General features: G+C 40.9%; 1 protein-coding gene across 1 annotated transcript in view; it reads left to right on the top strand.

The window, feature by feature from the left end:
* Window positions 1–18734, top strand: part of LOC124148801 (cell surface hyaluronidase-like) — a 42014-nt gene extending 23280 nt beyond the window's left edge. Inside the window, exons 18-35 of the mRNA XM_046520098.2 lie at window positions 1585–1687; window positions 2976–3081; window positions 3749–3919; window positions 5165–5330; window positions 6426–6476; window positions 7537–7618; window positions 8023–8128; window positions 8831–9006; window positions 9283–9449; window positions 10261–10423; window positions 12282–12383; window positions 14437–14582; window positions 15037–15121; window positions 15673–15747; window positions 16164–16196; window positions 16654–16744; window positions 17581–17675; window positions 18439–18734. Coding sequence (XP_046376054.2) covers window positions 1585–1687; window positions 2976–3081; window positions 3749–3919; window positions 5165–5330; window positions 6426–6476; window positions 7537–7618; window positions 8023–8128; window positions 8831–9006; window positions 9283–9449; window positions 10261–10423; window positions 12282–12383; window positions 14437–14582; window positions 15037–15121; window positions 15673–15747; window positions 16164–16196; window positions 16654–16744; window positions 17581–17675; window positions 18439–18641 — 2121 coding nt within the window. The 3' untranslated portion in view covers window positions 18642–18734. The remainder of the gene's footprint in view (window positions 1–1584; window positions 1688–2975; window positions 3082–3748; window positions 3920–5164; window positions 5331–6425; window positions 6477–7536; window positions 7619–8022; window positions 8129–8830; window positions 9007–9282; window positions 9450–10260; window positions 10424–12281; window positions 12384–14436; window positions 14583–15036; window positions 15122–15672; window positions 15748–16163; window positions 16197–16653; window positions 16745–17580; window positions 17676–18438) is intronic.
* Window positions 18735–25616: the final 6882 nt, after the last annotated feature.

The following is a 25616-nucleotide window of genomic DNA, read 5'->3' as shown; positions in this document are numbered from 1 at the left end:
CTCTGAATTTTTTTCCAATTAGACACCAGTTACGTCTATGCATTCACGTATATATTAGTGTTGGGAAAAAAATTGATAAACGCCTTCTTGTTTGAAATAATTGTCACATTGTGTCAAAACAAATTACAAAAATGGGCCAATCTCATAAAGAAATTGCATGGTGTGACAAACCTTCCACATGAGGTCGCGACAGACCAACCCTGAACTTGACCGCTAAATTCAAAGAAGAACGTGTCGGTTAATCCGATGCAAGGTATGAGCCTTGAAGGGTTCGGCTTCATTCCGTTACCTCCTCAGTGTGAAAATGTCGATCTTAGAAAATGTATTACCTGCGCAGAATTCGACCAACAGAGTCTTTATAAGCTCTTCATGTCATCGTAATGGAGTAAAATATGTGATTTTTATGGAGCTTGAACATGTGGAAACATCGTCATTTCTGTCTCATGACATTTGCCAGAAAGTGCTGAGTTGACCCCTCCATTTATCAGTGTTTTATTAACTAATATGCAGATCCTGGTATAATATTAGCTCAGTCGAACGTGGTTGTCCGGGGCTCGCTATTCTTGAACTTTGACCATCGTACCTGTTTAATGCCCCCATTTTCACTACGACCACGAATATCCCGAATCACCCCGAATAGGAAATATTTCATGTTCGTAGATAAATCTCAGTCATTCCTTGAAGATTTTAAATGAATCTTATTTGATTCCCAAACATTCGTACAGTTTTCGGGAGTTCGTCGAATCGGCGAGAAAGTTTTTGTTTGTCAAAAACATTCGTGGAAGGGTCCCCGAATTGCAATTTCGTGGCTGTATCGTAATCCATTCGTAATTAATTCGTATGTTCCGTAACAGCTTCGTAATCGATTCATTTGCATTCTTCGCTATTCTAAGCGATTCGTGGCTCCCAAAATTTCTTGTCCTCAACCCGAAAACATCCCGAAACAGCCACGAATGTCCAGAATCAACTACGAATTATGTGAGAATTAAGTAAGAACAACACGAATCCCCAAGGACCAGGACCAGAGCAACACGTGCTCTCCGTTGAACCTCCATGGTGGCCAGCCTTTCGGGCCCAAGAACATGCCGAATTGTCAGGAAAAGTACCGATTTTCGCAAACTATTCGTAAATATGTCGTATGTTATTCGTTGCGATCGTCCTGCATTCGTACATGCATTCGGTATATTCGTCACTTAGTCGTAGGGGATTCTTACAATTCGTGCATGATCCGTACATGAATCTTGTAATTCGTACATGTTTCTTAATCCATTCCTGGCATTCTTCATGTTTTTCAACCCGATTTGCCACGAGTTTTCGTAACCCCGTTGTACTTTTGTCGTAACTGCTTCGTACCTCCTGCCGATTCTCCACGAAAGTTTGCATTATTGGGCGAATCATCACGGATTTCGAAAGCTTCCGATTCGGGGTGATTCGGGATATTCGTGGTCCTAGTAAAGGGGGGGGGGGGGGGGGGGGGGCATAAGCATGAAACATTTTACTCCGTTATGTATCATTATATCTAAGAGTGAAATGTGTGGGGTGTACGGTTATGAACAATACTGAATTGTGTTTGTTCTTCTCCAGGCTATATTCAAAGGAAAAGGAGGGGTTCTGGAAAAACGATCGAAAGACTACGCAATGTACATGAGGCGGGACGACAGACCTGATGAGGACTTTCGGTTGATTGGTAAAATATCGTACCAACTCTTCGACAGTAAAATAATTACATACTAGCCACGAGGAATAAAGGATTAACCGTCCCTCGTGAATTAATGTTTAGAGCTCTAAGTTCCTAGGTAGGTCAACTGTAAAATTCCGAGATACAACTTAGAGTAACATGGCCAAGCCGCTTAGGCCTCCTCTGTACCACATCCTTTTGAGAACTACCTGTATTCATAAAGCTGTACTGTTTTTCGAGTGCATATGTATCCTGTGTATATGACTGAATAAAAAATTATAAAAACAACAACAACAAAAAAAACAAAAAAAACATGGCCAAGCCGTATCTGGCGCCACAATGTCTTGTCCTCTAGACGTGCCTGGGACCAATGGTCGTGGGTTCGGCACTGATATTATTCCTGGCCAATCGCTTGTCGTCACCAATACATACTGGTTGCTTTCAACAAATTGGTACACGTCTATAACGCATAACTTCCGGCACACATCAGTTGATCATGACGGCCTGTTATGTAACAGCTGGAGCGTCAAACCCAGCTCACTCTCATTCATAAAAATGTAGTTTGAGTCTTATATTAACAATAAAATATGATATGAATTAAGATGATGATGATTATAACCCAGTCAATGTGGTAGCATTTTCATATGAAGAGATTCTCGGCACGCGATACACAGTCTAAATCTAAAATTATTTGTTAGGGATTCTTTGACGAAGAACTTGAAATCATACGCGCATTTTAATTGCTTTGTCGTATTTTAGCACATAACATTCGTAATCTGGTAATTACTATTATTGTTTGATATATATCGCCGTATATCTGACTTCGAGTTTAAAATTCTCGAATGCAAGGTATCATTTTGGTGACTGATTGTCTTTCATTTTTAGTAGCAGGGGCGGTCGGGTAGCCTTGTGATTAAAGCGTTCGCTCGTCACGCCGAAGACCCGGGTTCGATTCCCGACATGGGTACAATGTGTGAAGCCCATTTCTGGTGTCCCCCTCCGTGATATTGCTGGAATATTGCTAAAAGCGGCGTAAAACCATACTCACTCACTCACTGAGACGACGCGATGTGGCATCTGTACCATGCAACATTATGAATTATTATCGTGACCTTTGTATCGCGATACGTATGGTATATCGTGACCTTGCTTATCGTTTCGCCTCTAGCCTAGGGTAACTCTCCCGATCATACTGGTGCCAGATTACATGACGGCAGGCAGGCCGCTGCTGTGTGACACTGTTGGCAGACAGGCATTATCTTGCTATGTATTGGGTACATACGGAATCATGTTCCAGGTGAAAGGGGCATGGACTATCTTCTGATCAAGAACATGTCCTACACCGCTTACTTCAACGGGTCAACTCCTACAGAACTCGAGGTCACCGGGCAGAATTTGAAAAAGTAAGTATTTTTTTCAGTTCAGCCAAAAATAGGGAATATAATGTAGAACAAATGATGAAGCGAAGATAGTGTCCAACTCTTTATTGACCGAGTCCTTCGTAACAGTAAATAGGTTCTGAAAAATGAAATAAATATACTCCTTAGTGATAATAAAGCAAATAAATCAATTACAGTTCTTGAAATGTATTCAAACATTCATAATTATCACCAAAGAATTACCACAATAAAGTTTACATTACAATTTGAAACAAGGATTTCTCCCTAAATTTAACTCGCTCGAAAATTAACATTTACGGTAAATAAACATATTCTTGGACTGACATTTACGCAACAAAGAATAGTAATACCATTTAGGCGATATAACAATACTTGAAAACATTAGAAATACTTTCAACATATATTTTGAGCACTCAAAGATGATCGAAAATTGAACAACATGCTCTTTGAAAAATGCAAAATGAATTATCGATAAAGTTAACATATTTTTAAAAAAACTTGCGCTTATGACATGATAATATATTAAACAAAAAACTGCTAACTCTGCAATGCACAAAAATTCTCACACATTTGACCATCGCGGGTCACTCAAACTTGCGCTTCGAGTCATTATGAACTCGTTTTCCCGCACACTTCCGTCAGTCGTACCTTCATGTTTGTTTATTTCTAGGGGCGATTTCATTCGTATCGGGTTGTGTTTCCCGATTGATACAGAAAGTTTTACCTTCAAAAGTAAGTTTCCTGAGATAACTGCCAGTTTACCGGCAACCCGACTGAACTCCATTTCCGAGCTTGACAAGGACAATTCTGGAACAGCCTACTTCTGGGACAAGCCAAGAGGGTAAGAACGTTACAATATATTAGACATGCCCACAACCATTCTCAGTTGTTTTCCAACATTCCGAAATCGTTGAGGCAAGGACAGGTAACTCTTCCGTAAATAACCGGATTGTTTTGACTTTTTTAATACAAAAGCAAAAAATATTGGTCGCCTTAATAGAACTTCTGACGCAGTATTGTTTTAAATGAAGCGCACTGTGATTTGGTAATTTTATTTAATATTTTATTTCCTGACTGATATTGAAACCTTATTTGTCCTTGAACATAATCCGTTACTTATAGCTTTCAGCAGAGATATGTTATGAATGTGGAATGGGTTTGTCGCTTTGTTTGTTATAGACCAGACAAGAAATGTCCCACATCCATTCGTCCTGGGTAGGGACCAGAGTTAGAAAAGGTCTTCAGCTCTCTATAGTTTTCCAGAGAAGTGACTAAATTTGATGGGGTTGACAGGCTCGGTGGTGACTTGGTTGAATGCATGTGATCGTACCCTGACGGCATGTGACGTTGCTCATGATGTCAACCACTGGTTTGTCAGGTCCATATTCGATTGTTTACAGGCCGCAGTGTTATAGCTTGTGAACTGCTGAATGTGACGTAAACAACAAACACATTTCCCATGGCCATCCGCATGCTTGCCGAAAAAGGCGACTATGCTTGTCGCAAAAGGCAACCTTGCTTGTCGTAAAAGGCAACTATGCTTCCCGTAAAAGGCGACTATGTTTGCCGTAAAAGGCGACTATGCTTGTCGTAAAAGGCAACTATGCTTGCCGTAAAAGGCGACTATGCTTGTCGTAAAAGGCGACTATGCTTGTCGTAAAAGGCAACTATGCTTGCCGTAAAAGGCGACTATGCTTGCCGTAAAATGCGACTATGCTTGTCGTAAAAGGCGACTATGCTTGTCGTAAAAGGCGACTATGCTTGTCGTAAGAGACGACTAACGGGATCGGGTGGTCAGGCTCGCTGACTTGGTTGATGCATGTCATCGTATTCCAATTGCGCCACTTATAATGCCTGGTAAAAACAGTATACACTTGAAAATTGGTTTTGACCCAAAACATACAAACGCTATCAAATTTTACTAGTCGCCGAAACACTGACAACTTAAGGTCCAAAAGACAACTGTGATACCCGTATCAAATACATCACCATCGTATAACCATTTCTTGCTTGTTTCATGTTCAGCCACCATGGTGTATACTTTCTATACCGTTTAGTTAACCAATGTCCTTAACTCTGTCACCAGTCTACTGTTCCTGAAGATAGTTGGATCTGCCAACCGTATCAACCACGAGATCTGCCCCGGAAAGAACTGCCCCGCCATCACTATCACACGTGTGGGTGGAAGCAAGGCAACGGTAGACTGTTACAACGACGCCTACGTTGATGGACCATACACAAAGGAAGAGGATGTACGTATTCACTTAGAAAAAAGTTAAGCACATCTTGCTATATTTTTCTAAAATCGTATACTGTATTAATTTTCTGACGGGAATTGTTTTCAGTTTTGTTCATTGTATTGAGATACAGAAACCGAACTCTATTATTTTATAACATGTTATGTGGTTGTTCCATGACATTAGTTATTTCAATCGCTGCCTCTGCTTCTTTGCGGCATATGCCGGTCACTGCATAACATACAGTGAGTGAGTGAGTTTGTTGTTTAACGCCGCACTCAGCAATATTCCAGCTATATGACGGCGGTCTGTAAATAATCGAGTCTGGACCAGACAATCCAGTGATTGACATCATGAGCATCGATCCACGAAATTGAGATCGATGACATGCATCAATAAAGTCAGCGAGTCTGACCACCCGATCCCGTTAGTCGCCTCTTATGACAAGCATAGTCGCCTTTTGATGCATGTCATCGATCCCAATTGCGTGGACCGATGCTCATGATATTAATCACTGGATTGTCTGGTCCAGACTCGATTAGTTACAGACCGCCGTCATATAGCTGGAATAATGCTGAGTGCGGCGTTAAACAACAAACTCACTCACTCACTGTATGTTATGCAGTGACGCATATGCCGCAAAGAAGCAGAGCCTGACCACCCGATCCCGTTAGTCGCCTCTGAGTCTCACGTCAAGCATAGTCGCCTTTTACGGCAAGCATGGGTTGCTGAAGACCTATTCTACCCCGGATCTTCACGGGTCGTATGATATACAGTGACCTTATAGCAGGTTTAATAGGTTGTAGCTTGAACATTTTACAGCATGAAGTCATTGTCATGTGTAAAGTTTTCCATGTAAGGACGTTTGGGATATAATTAAATAAAGGAGTGGTTCTTAACCTTTTCCCAGGTGTGTACGTTGTCGCAGTAGTCTACGCGGAATTCTCAATATCTAATAAATCGCAGTTGTTAATCTTAAATTCACAGGCAAACAAAAATCTTAATTTCGAATATTTATAATATGAGAATTGAATTTGAACGTTTTTCTGCAGTACATGTCATTGATATAAAGCAAAAAATGAGTCGTTGATTAAAGACTGTTTGTTTCAGACATCAACGCCCATACCTGCCAAGGCTACCTGCAAAATTGGAACACCCAAGGTAAGATTCACTCTTGAGTTCACTTTGGTTCTCTGTTAACAAAATGGTTGGCGATAATCTACCATCAGACAGTTCATGAAATATGCGCTGTGAGATGAATGATCCGATTTAGTAAGAATGATTAATTTATTTTGCTTTATGTTGTATCAACCTTTTATTGAATTACATATGTCACTAGCGGGATGTAATGGACTGCTCGGGTTAAAATGGCTTGTATACCATGAGATCGAGTGGTTTACATGGAAGTTCAGGTCGTAAAATTCCGTAAACCCGCTGTTGTCACATGTAACGAATATCCGTTACGAATTCACATGTAACAAAGTCATGTCAGATCGAGTTTGTGATCGCGAACGAACTCTCAGTATGTTCAGCTGTGACATGGTCAGCAAGTGACGTCACTTCAAACACAAGACGTCATGATAACCATACTTATTACCTAAAGGGGCTCTCACAGTATGGACCCGAGCTGACTCGGGGATACTCGTATGGAGCTCGTAGCGAGGTCGTACTAAACTCGGGGTAACTCGGGATACCTCGTACTGATCTACGAGAGTTTTGGAACTGCTCAAAACACTCGGGCCGCCAGCCAACTCCTAACAAACTTGTAACACACTCGTCCTACTCGTAGTACCCTCTTGGCGACCTCGTGGTGCTCGTACAGAACTCGTGTTAAATCATGTGACAATTTCCAGCCGAATTATTTAGCAGCTCGTAGCCACCTCGTACCAAAGTCGTACCAAACTCGTACAGATCGTATCGAGATCGTTGTGCTCGTATGCAACTTTAAATAGACTCCTATTAGACGCCTATGGGACTCCTATGGGGCTCTCAACACACTCGTATAATACTCGTATATATGTAGTCTCTTCCCGAGTCTTAACCGAGTTGGGCTCGGGAGAGCTCGGCAACCACCTCGGCAAAGTGTGAGAGCTGCCTAATGGCTTTTTGCAAGGCGGCGGCTTGCCAATCATAAATGCAGATATAGCGTTACCTCAATAAATATTATGGTATGTATAAACTGTTCAAATGAAATGATCAGCCCACGTTTCACATATCCCAGGGTTTAGGAATGCCAATTGCGCCGAACAACTACCCAACAGAGACCTTTAAGCCCAGGTGTCCAGCTGAGCCGGAATACCCAGGTACGGCACACTTTAGTCTCATCTATTAACATTCGCTGCCTATAAATTCTCTGGCGTTGACGTTTTGAATCTACTTTTTGCTTGTTTATTGTTACATTGACAACTGTAACAGCTGTATCAGACCTGTGAAGATCCGGGGTAGAATAGGTCTTCACCAACCCATGCTTGTCGTAAGAGGCGACTAACGGATCGGGTGGTCAGGTTCGCTGACTTGGTAGATGCATGTCATTGATCCCAATTGCGTGGATCGATGTTCATGATGTCAATCACTGGATTGTCTGGTCCAGACTCGATTATTTACAGACCGCCGTCAAATAGCTGGAATATTGCTGATTGCGGCGTTAAACAACAAACAAACTAAACGAGGTTTTATTTTTAGGAGCCTGCTTTTATGTTGTTTTCAGATCCAATTTCAAAGGGCTGTTATAAGGATGTGTCTGACCATCATGATCTTCCCCATGCTAGGACAACTCTCTTCACATCTATGACGGTGGAGTTTTGTTCTCAAAGGTAACAGAAGGATAGGGAATCCATTGCGCACATAATAAAGACATACATGTTAAATCACTAATAGCTTTAATACTATTTCTGAGATCAAAATGTACTACTGAACAGCAGAACACAAGGTGGCTTCTCTTTGGACACAGCAATGTAGTTCTACATGCATCTGATCTTTACAAACAACACTGACTTACACAGAGTTACCACTTCACCATGCCGCTTCTGAAAAATAATAAAAATAATTCAAAAATAACACTTTCAAAAGTAGCAATTTTAATCTGGGTGTCATAGGACTTTCCAGGCGCTGCAAAGGCTATTGTTAGCTACTCGCATTACTTTCATGGAGTAGACCCGTGAAGATTCCGGGGTAGAGTGGGTCTTCAGCAACCCATACTTGCCGTAAAAGGCGACTATGCTTGTCGTAAAAAGGCGACTGACGGGATCGAGTGGTCAGGCTCGCTGACTTGGTTGATGCATGTCATTGATCCCAATTGCGTGGATCGATGCTCATGATATTAATCACTGGATTGTCTGGTCTAGACACGATTATTTACAGACCGCCGTCATATAGCGGGAATATTGCAGAGTGTGGCGTTAAACAAACAAACCAACCAACTTTATGGAGCCAAATGTTCCAGATTTACAGTTGATATGTTTATTTATATGTATACATATGTTGCTCTATAAGTACATCCCTACGCTGGTCCATAGGTGTTACCAGAGGAACTATGCCTATGCGGCCCTTCAGAACGGCAACCGGTGTTACTGTGGAAATACCTTTGGGGCGTATGGAGAAACTCCCGGCGACTGTGACAAGGACTGCACGGGAAATAGCGCTCAAACGTGTGGCGGCATGGATAGGAATTCTGTATATGCAACAGGAATAGGTACAGTTTTTAATGCAGTAATTTTCATTCCGTGTTAGTGTAAGAAAAGCTATACATGTACAGCTGTCCGAATCACGATCCGAAAATTGTCATGGGTGTATGTTTCATGTTCCGATGACTTGTATGCTTTGGACGTTTGGGTTTGACACTGCTGTCAGACAAGCTATGTCATCGTAAAATGTCGAAAGCGAAACATGATCTTGAAATCTAAACAAAATATTTTTTTACGAGCGTTGTAAATGGGATATATAAAATCCGTATGATTCTATCGTTCAGAACCAACCAGCGCTGGCCAGACAGCATGTGGACCTGACAATGCTGGTGTGGTGATCAACAACATGTGTTACTACTTGTCACCTGAGAAGGGCACCTACAGTGATGGCCAACGGACATGCGTTAAACTTGGAGGGAACCTAGCAACCATCAATACAGAAGACATTCAGGTGGGATGGTGATGCAATTAGCTTTAAATTTTGGAAAGAGCTGATTTTGTACAGAATTATTTGGTCTGGTTCATTCATTTTCAGATAGTTCCCTTCTCAGGAACCATCAGTCCAATGGCCTGTATCTCTGTGATATCACCAATACTTTACTGAAATATCCCAATGTCCCATCTGAATCCTTTTTTTAATGTAGCTCAATCATTATGCATTTAGATTCTTGTTTTGAGCATTGATTTTAACCTGTATAATTACCGACGTCACATACAAGACTTTCATTGTGTACAAGTATGAGTGAGTGAGTGAGTTGGGTTTAACGCCGCTTTAAACAATATTCGAGTTATATCGCGGCGTGTCAGCTTAATGTGGTAGGAAAGCCCGAAGTGATGCAGGTCTTAGACGTTTACTACTTCGGTGAAAGCCACGAGCACGGGTATGATGCTGATGAACCTAGAAACACAATCGGGGCGGACCGGGATTCGAACCAACATTCATAGGTTTCTGGCGTGCCCAAGGGACGCAACTCTGCACAGCGAATCGCGGCACCTTAGACGACAGGCCCACCCGTGGCCCCTGTACAAGTATGAGCATAGATGTAACATTATGTTTAGGTTGACAAAAATAAAATAACAATAGATAGTCGATTGAAGGTCACAAGGTCAGTCCGAAAGTGACAAAGGATTGTCTTCGACTCACTGTCAGATGATATATCATGATAAAAACGGACCTCGCCAAGGCCACCAATAAGAGCCTTTATCCTTCCTCCTGCAATTCTTCGTTTCCGATATCTCAAACGTTTTCACAATTTTACCAGAATGAAGTGGTACAATACATGCGACCTAAAAGGGTAGATGCTTGGTTTGGCCTGAATGATATCGCAGAAGAAGGCACGCTGGCGTATGTGGACGGAACTTCTTTCGGCAACTACGACAACACAATGGATGGTCAAGGAGGCAACGAGAACCAGGACGGATACGGTATGTGAGCACACAAAACCCATCTGGGCCCCGTTCCACAAAGCGATATTAGCGCTACGATTGTCGTAAGTCAGTGTTAAAGAATGGGAGTTTCGATCAACTTAGCGCTAAGATCACTTTGTAGAACGGGGCCCTGGTCACTTTACAATGTCCCTGGGGAGATTCCGGGCACCACTTGTCCCAGCAGCGAGTGAGTAACCCTGCCTTTAGCGATATTCCAGCAATATCTCAGCAGGAGATACCAGAAATGGGCTTCGCACCTATTTGGGGAATCGAACCCGGGCATTCGGCGTGACGAGCTAGCCTGTCGCCTGTTCCCTATGCTTGCCGTAAGTTCTCAATACTTACGATCGTGTGATCTCAGACGCGACTGTGTTGAGCGTTGTTCATTCTGTCAATGGTTACATGGTTGCATGAATTTCACTTGTCATACTGATGTCCAATCACTCACTCTCCAGGATCAGGATCGAGTTTTCGCCACATCCGTGTTTGAACAGTCAGAAATAGTATTTAAAAGTATTCCATGATTCACATGATTTATAACTGCGCTTTATCAGAACTTATCTCATTGTATTGTTTACGGAAAACATACTGGTTGTTGTGATGGTACCCTTGGTCCAAGACTGTACTGAAAGATAAGTCCATGGATGTGTAGTAATTCTATCATCCAAATAGGCAAGTCTAGTTAATGCGGACAGGACTCCAGTCTCTTATAGGGACATCTTGTTCTTATTTACATAGGGGCGGCCGGGTAGCTTAGTGGTTAAAGCTTTGGCTCGTCACGCCGAAGACCCGGGTTCGATTCCCGACATGGGCACAGTGTGTGAAGCCCACTTCTGATGTTCTTCGCCGTGATATTGCTGGAATATTGCTAAAAGCGGCGTAAAACCATACTCACTCACTATTATTGACATAATCTGGAAATTATCATTAAACTAATGATTATTGCCTTAGAGACTTGTGCAAGTCTATTATTATGGTTTTAATGTTGCCTTGATATCAATCTGTAATATAAATGGTTATCATGAAGGACGTTCCTACTTATAAGCAGTTGTCCTCTGCGATGTGAGGTAACAAATATACTCGAGATAAAACAATTTAATTCCCTATGAAGGATGAGAGTCATATACTTAATATACACTCAACACATGTAAATGTAGGATTACGTGATCCGAGGACAATATCAATGACAGGTATTAATGAAGGCATTTGCATGACACTATGGAAGGTTAATCACTTTCATACACAAATATAAATTTTCAATGCAAGAGAATAACCATCCTAGACTTTCTGCCGAAACAGATTCCGTTTGGCGTAAAAGGGCAAAATAGCTGTGGAAATGATATAAATGGATCACTGAAAATCGGTGATGACACCAGGTGTTCGCGAAAAGGGTGCGCATGTCCTGCTCTACCGGTAGCACCCGTCATTCACACAATTTGCATAAAAAAGTAAGTGTTGTTGCGTGACGCCGCACAGCAGGACTCCTTCCATGCGACGTCAGGGGGCACGGGTGGCCCAGTCGTCTAAGGCGCCGCGATTCGCTGTGCAGAGTTGCGTCCCTTGGACACGCCAGAAACCTATGATTGTGGGTTCGAATCCTGGTTCGCCCCGATTATGTTTCTAGGTTTGTCAGCACCATACCCGTGCTCGTGGATTTCACCGAAGTGATAAACGTCGCAGACCTGCATCACTTCGGGCTTTCCTCCCACATTAAGCTGACACGCAGCGTTATAACTGGAATAATGTTAAAAGCGGCGTTAAACCCAACTCACTCACTCACTCACCCATGCGACGTCAGCCTGTAAACAAAACAAAATTGCACGCAGCTGTGATGCCTTGTTCCGCTCTGTTTCAGTTATACAGCAAAGTGTGCTTTACAAATGGAACGATCGTTCCGTCAATGAGAAACAGAAGGCATTGTGTGAGATTCCCCTTGGAACCAAGCCACCATCAGGAGGTAATGCTTTGTCTCCAGTGTCATTTTTCGTATCTTTTATATTTCAACGCTCATTCTTATTGTCCTACTTATTGCCAACTGTATGTGCACTTTTTACAATTGTCATTCTTCTTATTCAACACAATTTAACCAGGAGATATTCTTAATACAACATTAATAAACCTTACGTGGTTTAGATTCTACCATCTTCTCGAGGCAAGGGAGTTCCCTGGCTGTAAAGGTCCAGTGTCAACCCTTGAGGAAATTGGATGGAATTTCTTGGCTCGATTGTAGCGCCACCAGTGGCTACTATGAGTTATGTCCCTTCTATGTTCTTCCTATTGACCAATCAGATCATCTCATATCATTTGTATTTGCTTCAAGTAAAATGACATCCCCAAGTGAAGAGGGCCTGATCGATAATCAAGATCTAATCTGATCGATAATAAAGATATTGTAATAAAACGGCTCTTGATTCGCGAAGTGCGTCAAATCACGTGAGCACACTGAAACATGAAAAGATTTGGAAAAAAGCTATTGACACTAAGTTGTAGGTACACATGCTTTGCAAATCCTGCAACCGGATGTCGATTTTGTTTCTCGATTTTGATTGGACTAAGTATAGACTCGTTAGTCCAGCCAAAATATAACTCCATAGTTCCAGCCTAGTTCGGCAAGGGTGGAAACAGGAGGTTTATAGTCAGTTAACTCCCTTGCCTCGGGAAGATGAGATTCTACTAATATATCTAATATCCATCAGGGTGATATGTGTGCATGCCATACAGATCCCCCAAACAGAAGACGTTTAGCAAAGCAACGCTAGTGGCGGAAAGGAGATGGATGGTCATCATCATCATCATCATCACCATCATCATTATTATTTACAGATTAAAATAAAAAAATCAAATCTTGGCCAATTCCAAAGAATCTTGTATTTATCATTTTTCATGACGCCCTCTACATATTCTGGGTCGTGCTATGGGTAGACCTCTGTGTCAAAACCACAAGCATGGTTTATGTGCAGTGTGTTGAGAAGATCAGCCATCCTGCAGAGTCCTTTGCGTAGATGAAGTCGTCTGGCCTGAAACGTGAAACTAAAGGCTTTCTGTTTGCTGCTCAGGACCAGTCACTTCCCACTCGAAACCGTCAATGTGTAATTTTTGCATCAAAATGTAAAAATGAAATGAAGATTAGGCAATGAATTAAATGAGACTGTCCAACACATTGTCAGTGGATGCCTAGCTTTGGCACAAACACAGTATCTTAAACGACATGATGGTGTAGCTCGATCATTTTATTACCGTCTTCGCCATGCATGTGGTTTTGACACAGAGGTCCACCCATGGTACGACCCGGAATATGTAGAGGGCGTCATGGAAAATGTTAAATACCAAATTCTTTGGAATAGGCCCATTTACAGCCATAGACGTATCCAGGCCAACAGACCTGATCTTGTCCTTTTTGATAAATCCAATGAAATCATTTATATCATTGAATCTTCTGTCCCCTTTGACACTAATGTGATTGACAAGATTGAGGAAAAACGTGGCAAATATGCGGACCTCGCTTTCGAAATGTCACGCTTGCATACCAAGTACCAAGTTGTCCGACTCCCCATTGTTCTCGGTGCCTTAGGATTGGTACCTCCCAATCTGTTGACTGACAATGGGAGAGTACCAGGGTTTGCTACCAGGAATACAGCCCTTCTGACATTCTGGGTAATACAGAAGGCTGCAGTGTTGGGGAGTCTTCACATTCTCCGAAAAGTTCTGTGTGGGTTTGACTAGGCAGCGCTTCCTGAGAGAAGTCCCATTCGCTGTCTGGGCTGCGTGTAGAGGGGGCAAGGGCCCTGGGCTGATGATGAGCCTAACCAGCCTGACTGTGCCAGGATCCCCCAAACCCTCTTTGCTGCATTTTTTATTTTAATCTGTAAATAATAATAATAATAATGATAATAATAATGTGTGATTTTGCATCAAAATGTAAATATGAAATGTAGAATATGTAATGAATTTAATGAGACTGTATTATTATTATTATTATTATTATTATTATTATTATTATTATTACACAGAGGAGTGTGGTGCTAACGGTCTTGGAAAACGATTTGGATCAGGGTCGTGCTACGCTGTGGTAAACACACTGGGCAGTCATTTTGAATCCCAGTACGCGTGTTACACAAGGATGGGAACTCTTGTCACGGTCACGGACGCCAACAGGGTAGGTCGAATTGCTAAATAGAACATCAAAAAGACACGACTGGATTTACATGAAGAATGTGTTTCACCTGTTTGTGAATGTACGTTTTCAATATTTCAGTGCTACTACACAAGAAGTGTTCATTACACACGAACATTTTAATTCACAAATTGATAGGCTGCTTGCATGTTGTGCTTGTGTATGATTTGAAGGGATGTGAATAGTATCAAACTTCACAAAAGGGTTGAAACGTCCATTCTTGCCAAATTGATGCGTTTTCGCATCCTCGTGTATTTAGAAGCCTGAATATGCGAGATTTTAGATTATGTGGCGTTCTAAAATTACAATCTTCTAATGTCCCGAGAATGTGTGAGCACGACATTTTGACTTTCATCGACTTTTCGATATTTCACGTTTTCAAAAGATTGCAACAGGAGCGACAGTATTCCATTTCATGTGCATACGATTTGTTTAGGCTGAAATTCTTCAACACATCTATATGTATGGAGACTCTGTGGATTACTGGACTGAGGAGAAGGCCCCTTTAAAGAAACGCTACGGCAAGTCCCTTGTTCATGAACATTGTAGAAAAATGCAAGCATTCGATGACAAATATAAATGTAAACCGTCACTGTTATTGGGTTTATTAGTTTTTGTTTTTAATTTACTTAAAATGAGTGCAATTGTGGTCAACATGTCATTGCATGGCTATGACGTCACAATGATATACGTCATCACAAAATGATATTACGTCACGTTGTAATTGTCAATGGGATAATTAACTCCTATATGGACCGATACAAAATGAATTCTGTTAATGTTAATGACATTCTAATTGTATTTACAATTCTAATTGACATTCTAATTGTATATATATATATATATATATATATATATATATATATATATATATATATATATATATATATATATATATGCGTTAAGTACAGTAAATCTATATTTATACTATATACTATATTTATGTCACAACCTTGGAAAGGTAATATTGAACAATTATATCAGTCACATATTGTTGAGGGAGGAGAAGTAGCCAGAGGCTGAAACATCGAGTGATTGATATCCTTTCAATCCCGTAAATATATCTTTTCAGAATTAGCTTTGAAAATGCTCTACGCCAAGGCGACTGCATCGCCTAACAAGAAGAACGGCGCCGTATGTTTAATGGGTATGTGCAGGAACTACTGAACTCTCTTAGATGCATTAAGGGGGATATAGGAATAGGTGCTGTCCTTCCGTCCATCCGTCATGTTTCGTTTTCGAAGCAAAACGAAAAATCATGAGAGATATCTTAATCAAACATGGCACATAGATACGCCTGGTGGAGAACTGGTGCCTTTTGGTAGTTTGGGATTTTTGAAAACTTTGTGATTCGAGTTTCCTTGGCAACGATGTCGACTTAGACCGGACATGTCATATTGGCTAGGGATATGAGTATTTCAGGCTTATTTTGCTCTTTTGTTCTAGAAGTCCCCTTTGGTTACTCGTATATTTTCACGTGTCAGATGAATGTCATTTGTATTCAAACATACATATTGGAGGTATTAAACGAACTCCAATAATATTGAATCCCTTGTTTTACAGAAACCGTTTCAACAAGCAAACCATGCTCAACAGGTGAGACTTTCGTGGCTTGTACAAATAAGGTCATATTAATTGATCGTCTATACATATATGTGCAGAAGATGGTTTAATCTAAATACAATGAAAATATTATTAATTTGACAGTTAATAATAAGTGAGCGACTGCTCTTTGTGTTTCGGGGGCGGTCGGGTAGCCTAGCGGTTAAAGCGTTCGCTCGTCACGCCGAAGACCCGGGTTCGATTCCCGACATGGGTACAATGTGTGAAGCCCATTTCTGGTGTCCCCCGCCGTGATATTGCTGGGATATTGCTAAAAGCGGCGTAAAACCATACTCACTCACTCACCAGTGTTTCGGCTTGAGCACGGCGTGAGCACGGGAATGGTGCTGACAAACATAGAAACATAGCCAGGTTGATTCCGGGATGCGAGTATAGAGCTCCAGATTAAGCCTAAGCACTTCTAATTTATTTCTGAGTGTTATTGTTCCAGGATGGAAGTATCTGGAAGCAACCAACAGCTGCTACCTCTATACCAAAGGTTTTGCCTCAAGCTTTGACAAAGCGTATGCATTGTGCAAACAGTAAGTTGCCATACACTTCATACTAAGTCGAATTAATGAATACAGGAACATTTTTAGACTTGCCTATCGCCATATAACTGTTTTGGCAGTATCAAAGTGGTTGTTAAACACAGAAACCATTCGTGGGTGGATTAGGGGTGCAAGGCGCCTCAGTTCGCTGTGCATGGTTAAGTCCCTTAGCGCTGAAAGGATTTGCTGATCGTGAGTTCAAATTACAGATTCGCCTCTGATTAAGATCATGTGATCTCCGCACCCCTGAAACAGGCCTTTTGGAGGATATTACTTTTTATTTTATCCTTCAGTGTGATAGACTGAGCTTTCTGAAGTTGAGACAAGTGATGTTTTCCATGCACTGAACATAACACTTGATAGGTCACTGCAGTGAACATAGCACTTTGACGGAACTATTGTTATAAAAGAACTACCTCCCCGCAAATTGTCCTTTGTTATCGTCAGTGTCTGGCCCGTACACAAACTATGTTAGTTCCACATTGCCAAGGCAGAATAATGACAATGATCATTTATGGAGTCAATTTCACTTCTTGCCGTTTGTTATTCTCTTGAAAATGTTTCGTTAAACTGTAAATTTCTCGTTTAACTCGTCAATCGAGACTGCCTGTTTTGCAAAGTGCCATTTTTGTTACTTGACCAGCGTGTATTCTTTCGCTTCCAACAGCGGTCTCGTAGGTGGCTACGCCACTCCTGAAAATATCTTCTTTTCCACGTCTCTCGAGGAGAGAAACATTATATTTCACTCGACACATGAAATATCCTCTATGTACTGTAGGTATCCACAATGTTGTATCGAGGACTAGAAATTTGTTGTTGTGTTTCAGAGGCGCCAGTGCCATGTTGACTGTCCATAGTCAAGCTGAAAACGAGTTTGCGTCCAAAATCGTGAATGACCTGGGAAGGAAAAACATCTTTCTTGGTAATACAGTCATTATTGATTAGCCGTAAAATATGCGACAGTTCCGATTACCCTATTGCACCATTTTGTGTTTTACATTTGGATCGCATACTTGATAAATGTGTTTTTTTAGGTTTAAGTTCATATGTTAATTTGGCCAAATCCATGGTTGTGATATCAAAGAATGTGTAAATAAATATATTTGTGCCGAACCTTCACAGTGATAGAGAAAATAGGTAGGAAACCACACCCCAATTCATTAGGGGCAGTGGGGTAGCCTAGTGGTTAAAGCGTTCGCTCGTCACGCTGAAGGCCCGGGTTCGATTCCCCACATGGGTACAATGTGTGAAGCCCATCTCCGGTGTCCCAAGCCGTGATATGGCTGAAATATTGCCTAAAGCGTCGTGAAACCATACTCACTCACTCATGCAGTACATCATATTGACTGTATCTACTGCTTCAAATGTTTTTAAGTTCTGTCACTTTAAAATTTTACATTGACGATATTCAAGAACACCTCACGTCAGAATGTTTTGCTTAGGTACTAGTATATTATCTTGTTTTATACAAGGAAATATGCCTTTTCCCCATCACACATTGTCTTTCATACAGTTTTCTTTAAATACGGTAAGTTCTTAGTTCGCTTCATGTATAGTAAAGAGAAATGCTATTCCATACGTTAAACTGAACGTTCCATACGCAAAACTATTTTTCAAGACGTCATAGCCATTACATGAACATAATTGGTTACTTCGGGTAAGAGTTTTATAACTACCTATTTCAGGTACCAAATATAGCTCCGACTCCAAATTGTTTGAGTGGGTGGATGGATCAGAGGGCGATTATGACAATTGGAAAGCGCCGGAAGGACCTGGCAATACGGTCAAAGGGAAGTGCGCGCGGTTGCGCTCCTCTGACGGGAAATGGTTCAACAGAGACTGTGCCAAGTCAGGGAACGTCATCTGTAAGGCTCCCGCGGGAGCGTAAATGTTGCAGTTGGAAGTAAATAAAGGTTTAAATCATATGTCAATATACCTGTAATGTGTAATGATAATAAGTCATGATAAAAATTCAAGTCAATTGCTTGCCACTCGTTTTTTGTTCGTGTCTCCTGCACCTCAAGTGTCTTCCATGGTGAGTCATGTTATCAAGCTTTTCAAAGATGGACACTGCCGATTTAAGCCTTGATTCGGCACGATTCCCTCAAAACAAATTCTTGATTGGATCCCAGTCAACATAGCAGACAGACGGTGGCCCATTCCTCGTTGGCTGCAATTCGCCGACACAAAACCTAGCATTCAGTGGTATTCGGTCGATGTCAAATGAAAACAAATTGTGTTTGTTGTGAGGGCTCTTGACAAAATTAACACCAGCAGAGCAGTTGGTTATCTTATTGTATATCTCATCTTTACGCATGCGTACCAATAACCGGATATGGTTACAGATTTGAACCATAGGTGTTTGGCTCCCGCATGTTTGCTAAATGCAGCAAACGCAGCTGTAATTCCACACAGGCGCATGCTCAAAGCAACAACAACAACAACAACCTTTATTTTCTCTAGGTGACAACCAGCGATTGTACATGAGCAATGCAATTCATTAATATTAGATATATATCACATGACATAGCAAGATGACGAGTGCATAAACACAATGATGGAGTTAATTCTTTTTGGATAAACTTTAACGTTGTGGATAATATTTTTTCGGAAAAACAATAAACTCTACAGATGATCCAAATAGTGTTACATGTTTTTAGACCCGTAGGTCTTCATTTTACTTTTTTTTTTAAATAATAAGGACCAGTGTATTATTGGGGTTTTGTGCGGACAAGTATAATCTAGCAATTACTAAAGGAAATCAACAACACAATGGATCTATCTTCCACTAAAATGACTATTCAGGAATACTATGAACTTCGATAGTTTCTTCAGAACAGACATGCGTTTGGTGGTCATTAGTTTAGCAAACTTAAAGATATTTGGCCAATCGTTATAATATTTATCAATCAAGACGGCTCGTTTATTGGACAGCGATTGACAATGGAACAGGTAGTGGAAGTCGTCCCCATGTGCATTTGTATCACAGAGTTTGCATCAGCGATCTTCATGAGGTACACCTGCCCATATCATCTACCCGTCTCTATTGGCAATTTATGGTGACATGTACGGACGGATAGTAAAGGTTGTGAAATATTTCGAGGCAGTAATTTTCAAATGATGGGTAGTCTTTAAGATACTTGTTGCATTCCCTTTTGAAGAGTTGACGACACCACTTCTCCATGACTCGATAAACTGAAGGCGGAGGGTATTCTCAAGTTGAAATAAAATATACGCTTTGTTAAAATCATCAGAGAATCAAACCTATACGTGAGGCCGCAATTATCAAATATGCTTTTCATATTTTAAGCCACGCCCTTACGTGCTTAACCTTAAAGCACGCCCTTACTTTCTTAACCTTAAAACACGCCTGTGATTTCTTAATCTTAAAACACGCCCTTACGTGCTTAACCTTAAAACACGCCCTTAGTTTCTTAACCTTAAAACACGCCCTTACTTTCTTAACCTTAAAACACGCCCTTACTTGCTTAACCTTAAAGCACGCCCTTACGTGCTTAACCTTAAAACACGCCCTTACTTGCTTAACCTTAAAACACGCCTATACTTTCTTAACCTTAAAACACGCCCTTACTTGCTTAACCTTAAAACACACCTATACTTTCTCAACCTTAAAGCACGCCCTTACTTTCTTAACCTTAAAACACGCCTATGATTTCTTAATCTTAAAACACGCCCTTACGTGCTTAACCTTAAAACACGCCCTTACTTTCTTAACCATAAAACACGCCTATACTTTCTTAACCTTAAAACACGCCCTTACTTGCTTAACCTTAAAACACGCCCTTACGTGCTTAACCTTAAAACACGCCCTTACTTTCTTAACCTTAAAACACGCCTATACTTTCTTAACCTTAAAACACGCCCTTACGTGCTTAACCTTTAGTCACATTCATTCATGCTTAACTTTACATCACACCCCTGCATGCTTAACCTTAAAACACGCCCTTACGTGCTTAACCTTAAAACACGCCCTTACTTGCTTAACCTTTAGTCACATTCATTCATGCTTAACTTTACATCACACCCCTGCATGCTTAACCTTAAAACACGCCCTTACGTGCTTAACCTTAAAACACGCCCTTACTTGCTTAACCTTAAAACACGCCTATACTTTCTTCATCTTAAAACACGCCCTTACTTGCTTAACCTTAAAGCACGCCCTTACGTGCTTAACCTTAAAACACGCCCTTACTTTCTTAACCTTAAAACACGCCTATACTTTCTTAACCTTAAAACACGCCCTTACTTGCTTAACCTTAAAGCACGCCTATTCTTTCTCAACCTTAAAACACGCCCTTACGTGCTTAACCTTTAGTCACATTCATTCATACTTAACTTTACATCACACCCCTGCATGCTTAACCTTAAAACACGCCCTTACGTGCTTAACCTTAAAACACGCCCTTACTTGCTTAACCTTAAAACACGCCTATACTTTCTTAATCTTAAAACACGCCCTTACTTGCTTAACCTTAAAGCACGCCCTTACGTGCTTAACCTTAAAACACGCCCTTACTTTCTTAACCTTAAAACACGCCTATACTTTCTTAACCTTAAAACACGCCCTTACTTGCTTAACCTTAAAACATACCTATACTTTCTCAACCTTAAAACACGCCCTTACGTGCTTAACCTTTAGTCACATTCATTCATGCTTAACTTTACATCACACCTCTGCATGCTTAACCTTAAATCAAACCCCCTTCTTTTAGACTGACAGAACATTCTTTTGTGGAACAAATTAGGAAAATATACCAGAACTGTTTTTGCAGTCTGTATCTTTAGTGTGTGAGTCGCCCTTGGAGATGCACTTGGAATCTTCTTCTGTTGATGCACGGCCGCCATGTTCCGTTGCGACCTGATCTTTACACAGTATAAAACCATTTACATTTTCGTTGTGTCTTGAATTAATAATTATGGGAACATACTGACGGGAATTAATGGAAGTATAGAGCCTTTGAACGAGCAGGAATAATTGACAACGGTCTGTCTCTCAACGTATTTGTTTCAAAGGTTTCGTAAATGGAAGCCGAAATGTCACTCAATTGATCTTGGGAAACTTTCAGACTAAAGACACACTTGAAAAATTAAATAGTAATACACGTATGAACAATGCGTTTCTCGAGACTATTCCATCAGCACCCATCTTTCTTTAGGACCACTTATCATCGTCCACATCCACCATTCTCCACTAAGTATTCTGTAAGAGGGGAAGTTATGTTATTTTAATAATGTAACAGTCTCCATTGAACATCCAGCGACATTCAAGTCAGTAAAGCGACCTTGTTTGTCTGTTAAGACCTATTCTTCCCTTGGAATATCTATTGGGATTGTCTTCTTTGAAATGTTGAGATACTGGTGTTTGTTGTCATAGAACAGCTAACATACGTAAATGTCATGATCGTTTGCAATTTGAAAATATGTCACGTTTTTCGGAGGGCAAGGGTAGTCCAAGCATCTAAGGCGCCGCGATTCGATGCGCAGAGTTGCGTCCCTTGAGCACGCCAGAAACCTATGATTGTGGATTCGAATCCCGCTTCGCCCCGATTATGTTTCTAGGTTCATCAGCACCATACCCGTGCTCGTGGTTTTCACAGAAGTGGTAAACGTCTGAGACCTGCATCACTTCGGGCTTACCTCCCACATTAAGCTAACACACCGTGATATAACTGGAATAGTGTTAAAATCGGCGTTAAACCCAACCCACTCACTCACTCACTCATGTTTTTTTGACATTGTAAATAAGAACATCTGCACGCAAAGAGATTTGAAAAATTGTCCATGATATACTTAAGTGTTCACTTTGACGGGGATTGTGAAAGGCTAGTACTTAATCAGCTTCTATGAGAATGTTAGAAAGCATGATAGATTGTGTATGATATATTTTTATGGTATGTAGTGTATGGAATAAAATTGACGTTTTTTTGATCGCGTAAGTAGTTTGTTTTAATCCAATCATAACATTTGATATACTGCATCTACGATAATATCCGAATGCGATTAAATCTGTTAATACTGAACTGAGAACTGTTGAGATTCTGAAATCGGCAATCGTCTGTAAAGTTGCTAAATGAATTACCCCCTTTAAAACCATGCAACTCTCCCAGGAAATCATACAGAGCACAGTGGTCAAGACATTAATGTGCGTGTATGTGTTAGTTGAATCGTGTTAGCGGTGGGGTGGCCTAGTAGTTAAAGCGTTCGCTCGTTACGCCGGAGATACGGGCTCGATTCCCATCATTGGTACAATGTGTGAAGTCCATTTAAGGTTTCCCCCGTCGTGATGTTGATGGAATATCGGTGAAGAAGGCGTAAAACCTTCTTTAGTTGAATCCTGAACATTTCTGCCATCAATCAGTAGTAAATTCAGCACTGCCGCATCTAGTATGCACCCCTGACAAGGCTGAGCCACTGTGACTCTGATTACTCCACCTGTATGTCACTTCCCACACGAAGCTTTGGGACCAGGTTATTAACCATAATAAACAGACCGCCTCCGTGGTCTAGTGGTACAGCATCCGCCCGGAGAGCGGAAAATCCGGGGTTCGATTCCCGGCCGCCTCATACCAAAAGGACCGCCTCCGTGGTCTAGTGGTAGAGCATCCGCCCGGAGAGCGGAAGATCCGGGGTTCGACTCCCGGCCGCCTCATACCAAAAGGACCGCCTCCGTGGTCTAGTGGTAGAGCGTCCGCCCGGAGAGCGGAAGGTCCGGGGTTCGACTCCCGGCCACCTCATACCAAAAGGACCGCCTCTGTGGTCTAGTGGTAGAGCGTCCACCTGGAGAGCGGAAGGTCCGGGGTTCGATCCCCGGCCGCGTCATACCAAAAGACGATAATAGATTGGGTATTCGTGTTAAACTGCGGCATAGTATCTCAGTGGGCTAGCACTATAAATCAGCATCAGTCCGGGCTAGTACAAGCAGCCACACAAACACACACACGTACATGCACGTCGCTATATAAGTGCAATAATCTTGGACGCGACGTTAAACCCCATTTCACCTCACCTCACCTCATACCAAAAGACGTTAAAAGATGGTACTTGTTGTTACCCTGTCTGGCGCTCGGCATTAAGGGTCTAAAACAAGAACTGGTCGGCTCGGAGTCAGTATGTTGTGTCTGAGTGGGGTATTCATGTTAAACTGCGGCATGGTATCTCAGTGGGCTAGCACTACAACATCGACATGAGTCCGGACTAGTACAAGCAACCACACACACACATGCATGCACGTCGTTATTATAAATGCAATAATCCCGGACGCGACGTTAAACCCCATTCAATTCTTTATTTCAGTATAAAGGCCATAGGCCAACGTACAAATACTCATTGAAAAATACAGTATGAGGCAGATGACAGAGGGTATTAAGTGACAGTATTTCGGATTGCAAGTGCTTCCAGTATATACTTAACACAATTAGTTACAATACTAGCGCGGTTACAAGATAATAGTGTATTACATTTAAATAAAGTAGGATTGGAAGAGTAATAAATAGGTAAATACTTATTTCTTAAATATCTGTAACATGGTCAGAAAAGCATAAAATGAAACTCATCTTCAATTTCCTGTAAATTACAAAATCTGCACTGCCTATTACAGTACTCTATACCGCATCTTCTACCTAAATTTACCATCAATGGTAACTCGCCAACTAACAAACAAAACATACGTCTATAATGACGGCTTGTGATTTCACAGAGATACTTTTCAACTGTTAACAATGACTTATATTCCTTATACATTGATAATTTACGTATTTCACAAACTTTACAATACCAGTCCAGTTAGTTACAGTCTTCTAACCTTTGAATAAATGCATTAATAAAGAGGGTCTCATTACCAACTTCCTGCGAAATCCACAAGTGGCCAAATCCATAACTGAATAATAATCTTTTGACACAAGCGATTAACTTCATCTAAAGATTTCAGCATTAAATAACATTGCTTAGGGTATCTATAACTGGGTAAAGATAACAATTTTAACCAATATTTAATACATCATCAATAAATAATCCACATCTACCACATTCGCCAAGGGCAGCAACATTTGTAACATGACTTCCAATTCAAAAGTAAATTTACAGAATTTAATCTGAAATTTTTCAATTGCTGCAATTTTTGAATAGCCCCATATTTCTGAAGTGTATAATAATACAGGCTTAATTTGAATGTCAAATATTTTAAAAAGTATATGTACGGGTATGTTCTTCAAACAATGCTGTAATTTCTTAACAACGAACAGAGCCTTATTTGCCTTCTGAACAAGAGAGTTGATACCAGTCGTCCAACACAGCCGATTTGAAAATAACAAACCTAGATAATTATAATAGGTAGATACATTAACATTAACATCTCCACACCTCTATTTCTCAGTACTCCTAAGTTTTCCACCATTTCTGAACACTAAAATTTCAGTCTTACTAAGGTTAACTTCTAAACCCCATTTAGTACAGAAAGATTTAAGGATATTAAGTTTTCGTTGGAGACCAACTACAGTATAATCAATTATGCACAAATCATCGGCATATAATAACAACAAAATGTCTAGAGATTCTTGACTTACAAATATTACCCTCTCGCCGGAGGACTGCAACATTGATTCTAATTCAACAATAAGCAAAGAGAACAATATAGGGCTAAGGGTGCAACCCCATTTCACCTCATCTCATAATAAATATTAGACACAGTATAATCGAGGATATAGGATATTTGTAACTGACAAATATTTTACACCAATTCCTACATGATGTTCTGACCCATAAAGTGAGCTTGTGTTATTCCATATATGGGTGGAGTGAACAGACAGTGAGCATGTTTATCTGCATCCCTTTATAACCACACAAC

Source organism: Haliotis rufescens, unplaced genomic scaffold (assembly GCF_023055435.1).
Source record: "Haliotis rufescens isolate VD_foot unplaced genomic scaffold, xgHalRufe1.0.p SCAF_6, whole genome shotgun sequence".
In the NCBI taxonomy this organism is placed as follows: domain Eukaryota; kingdom Metazoa; phylum Mollusca; class Gastropoda; order Lepetellida; family Haliotidae; genus Haliotis; species Haliotis rufescens.
The sequence above is the reverse complement of the archived record's forward strand: the minus strand, read 5'-3'. Positions and strand labels throughout refer to the sequence as shown.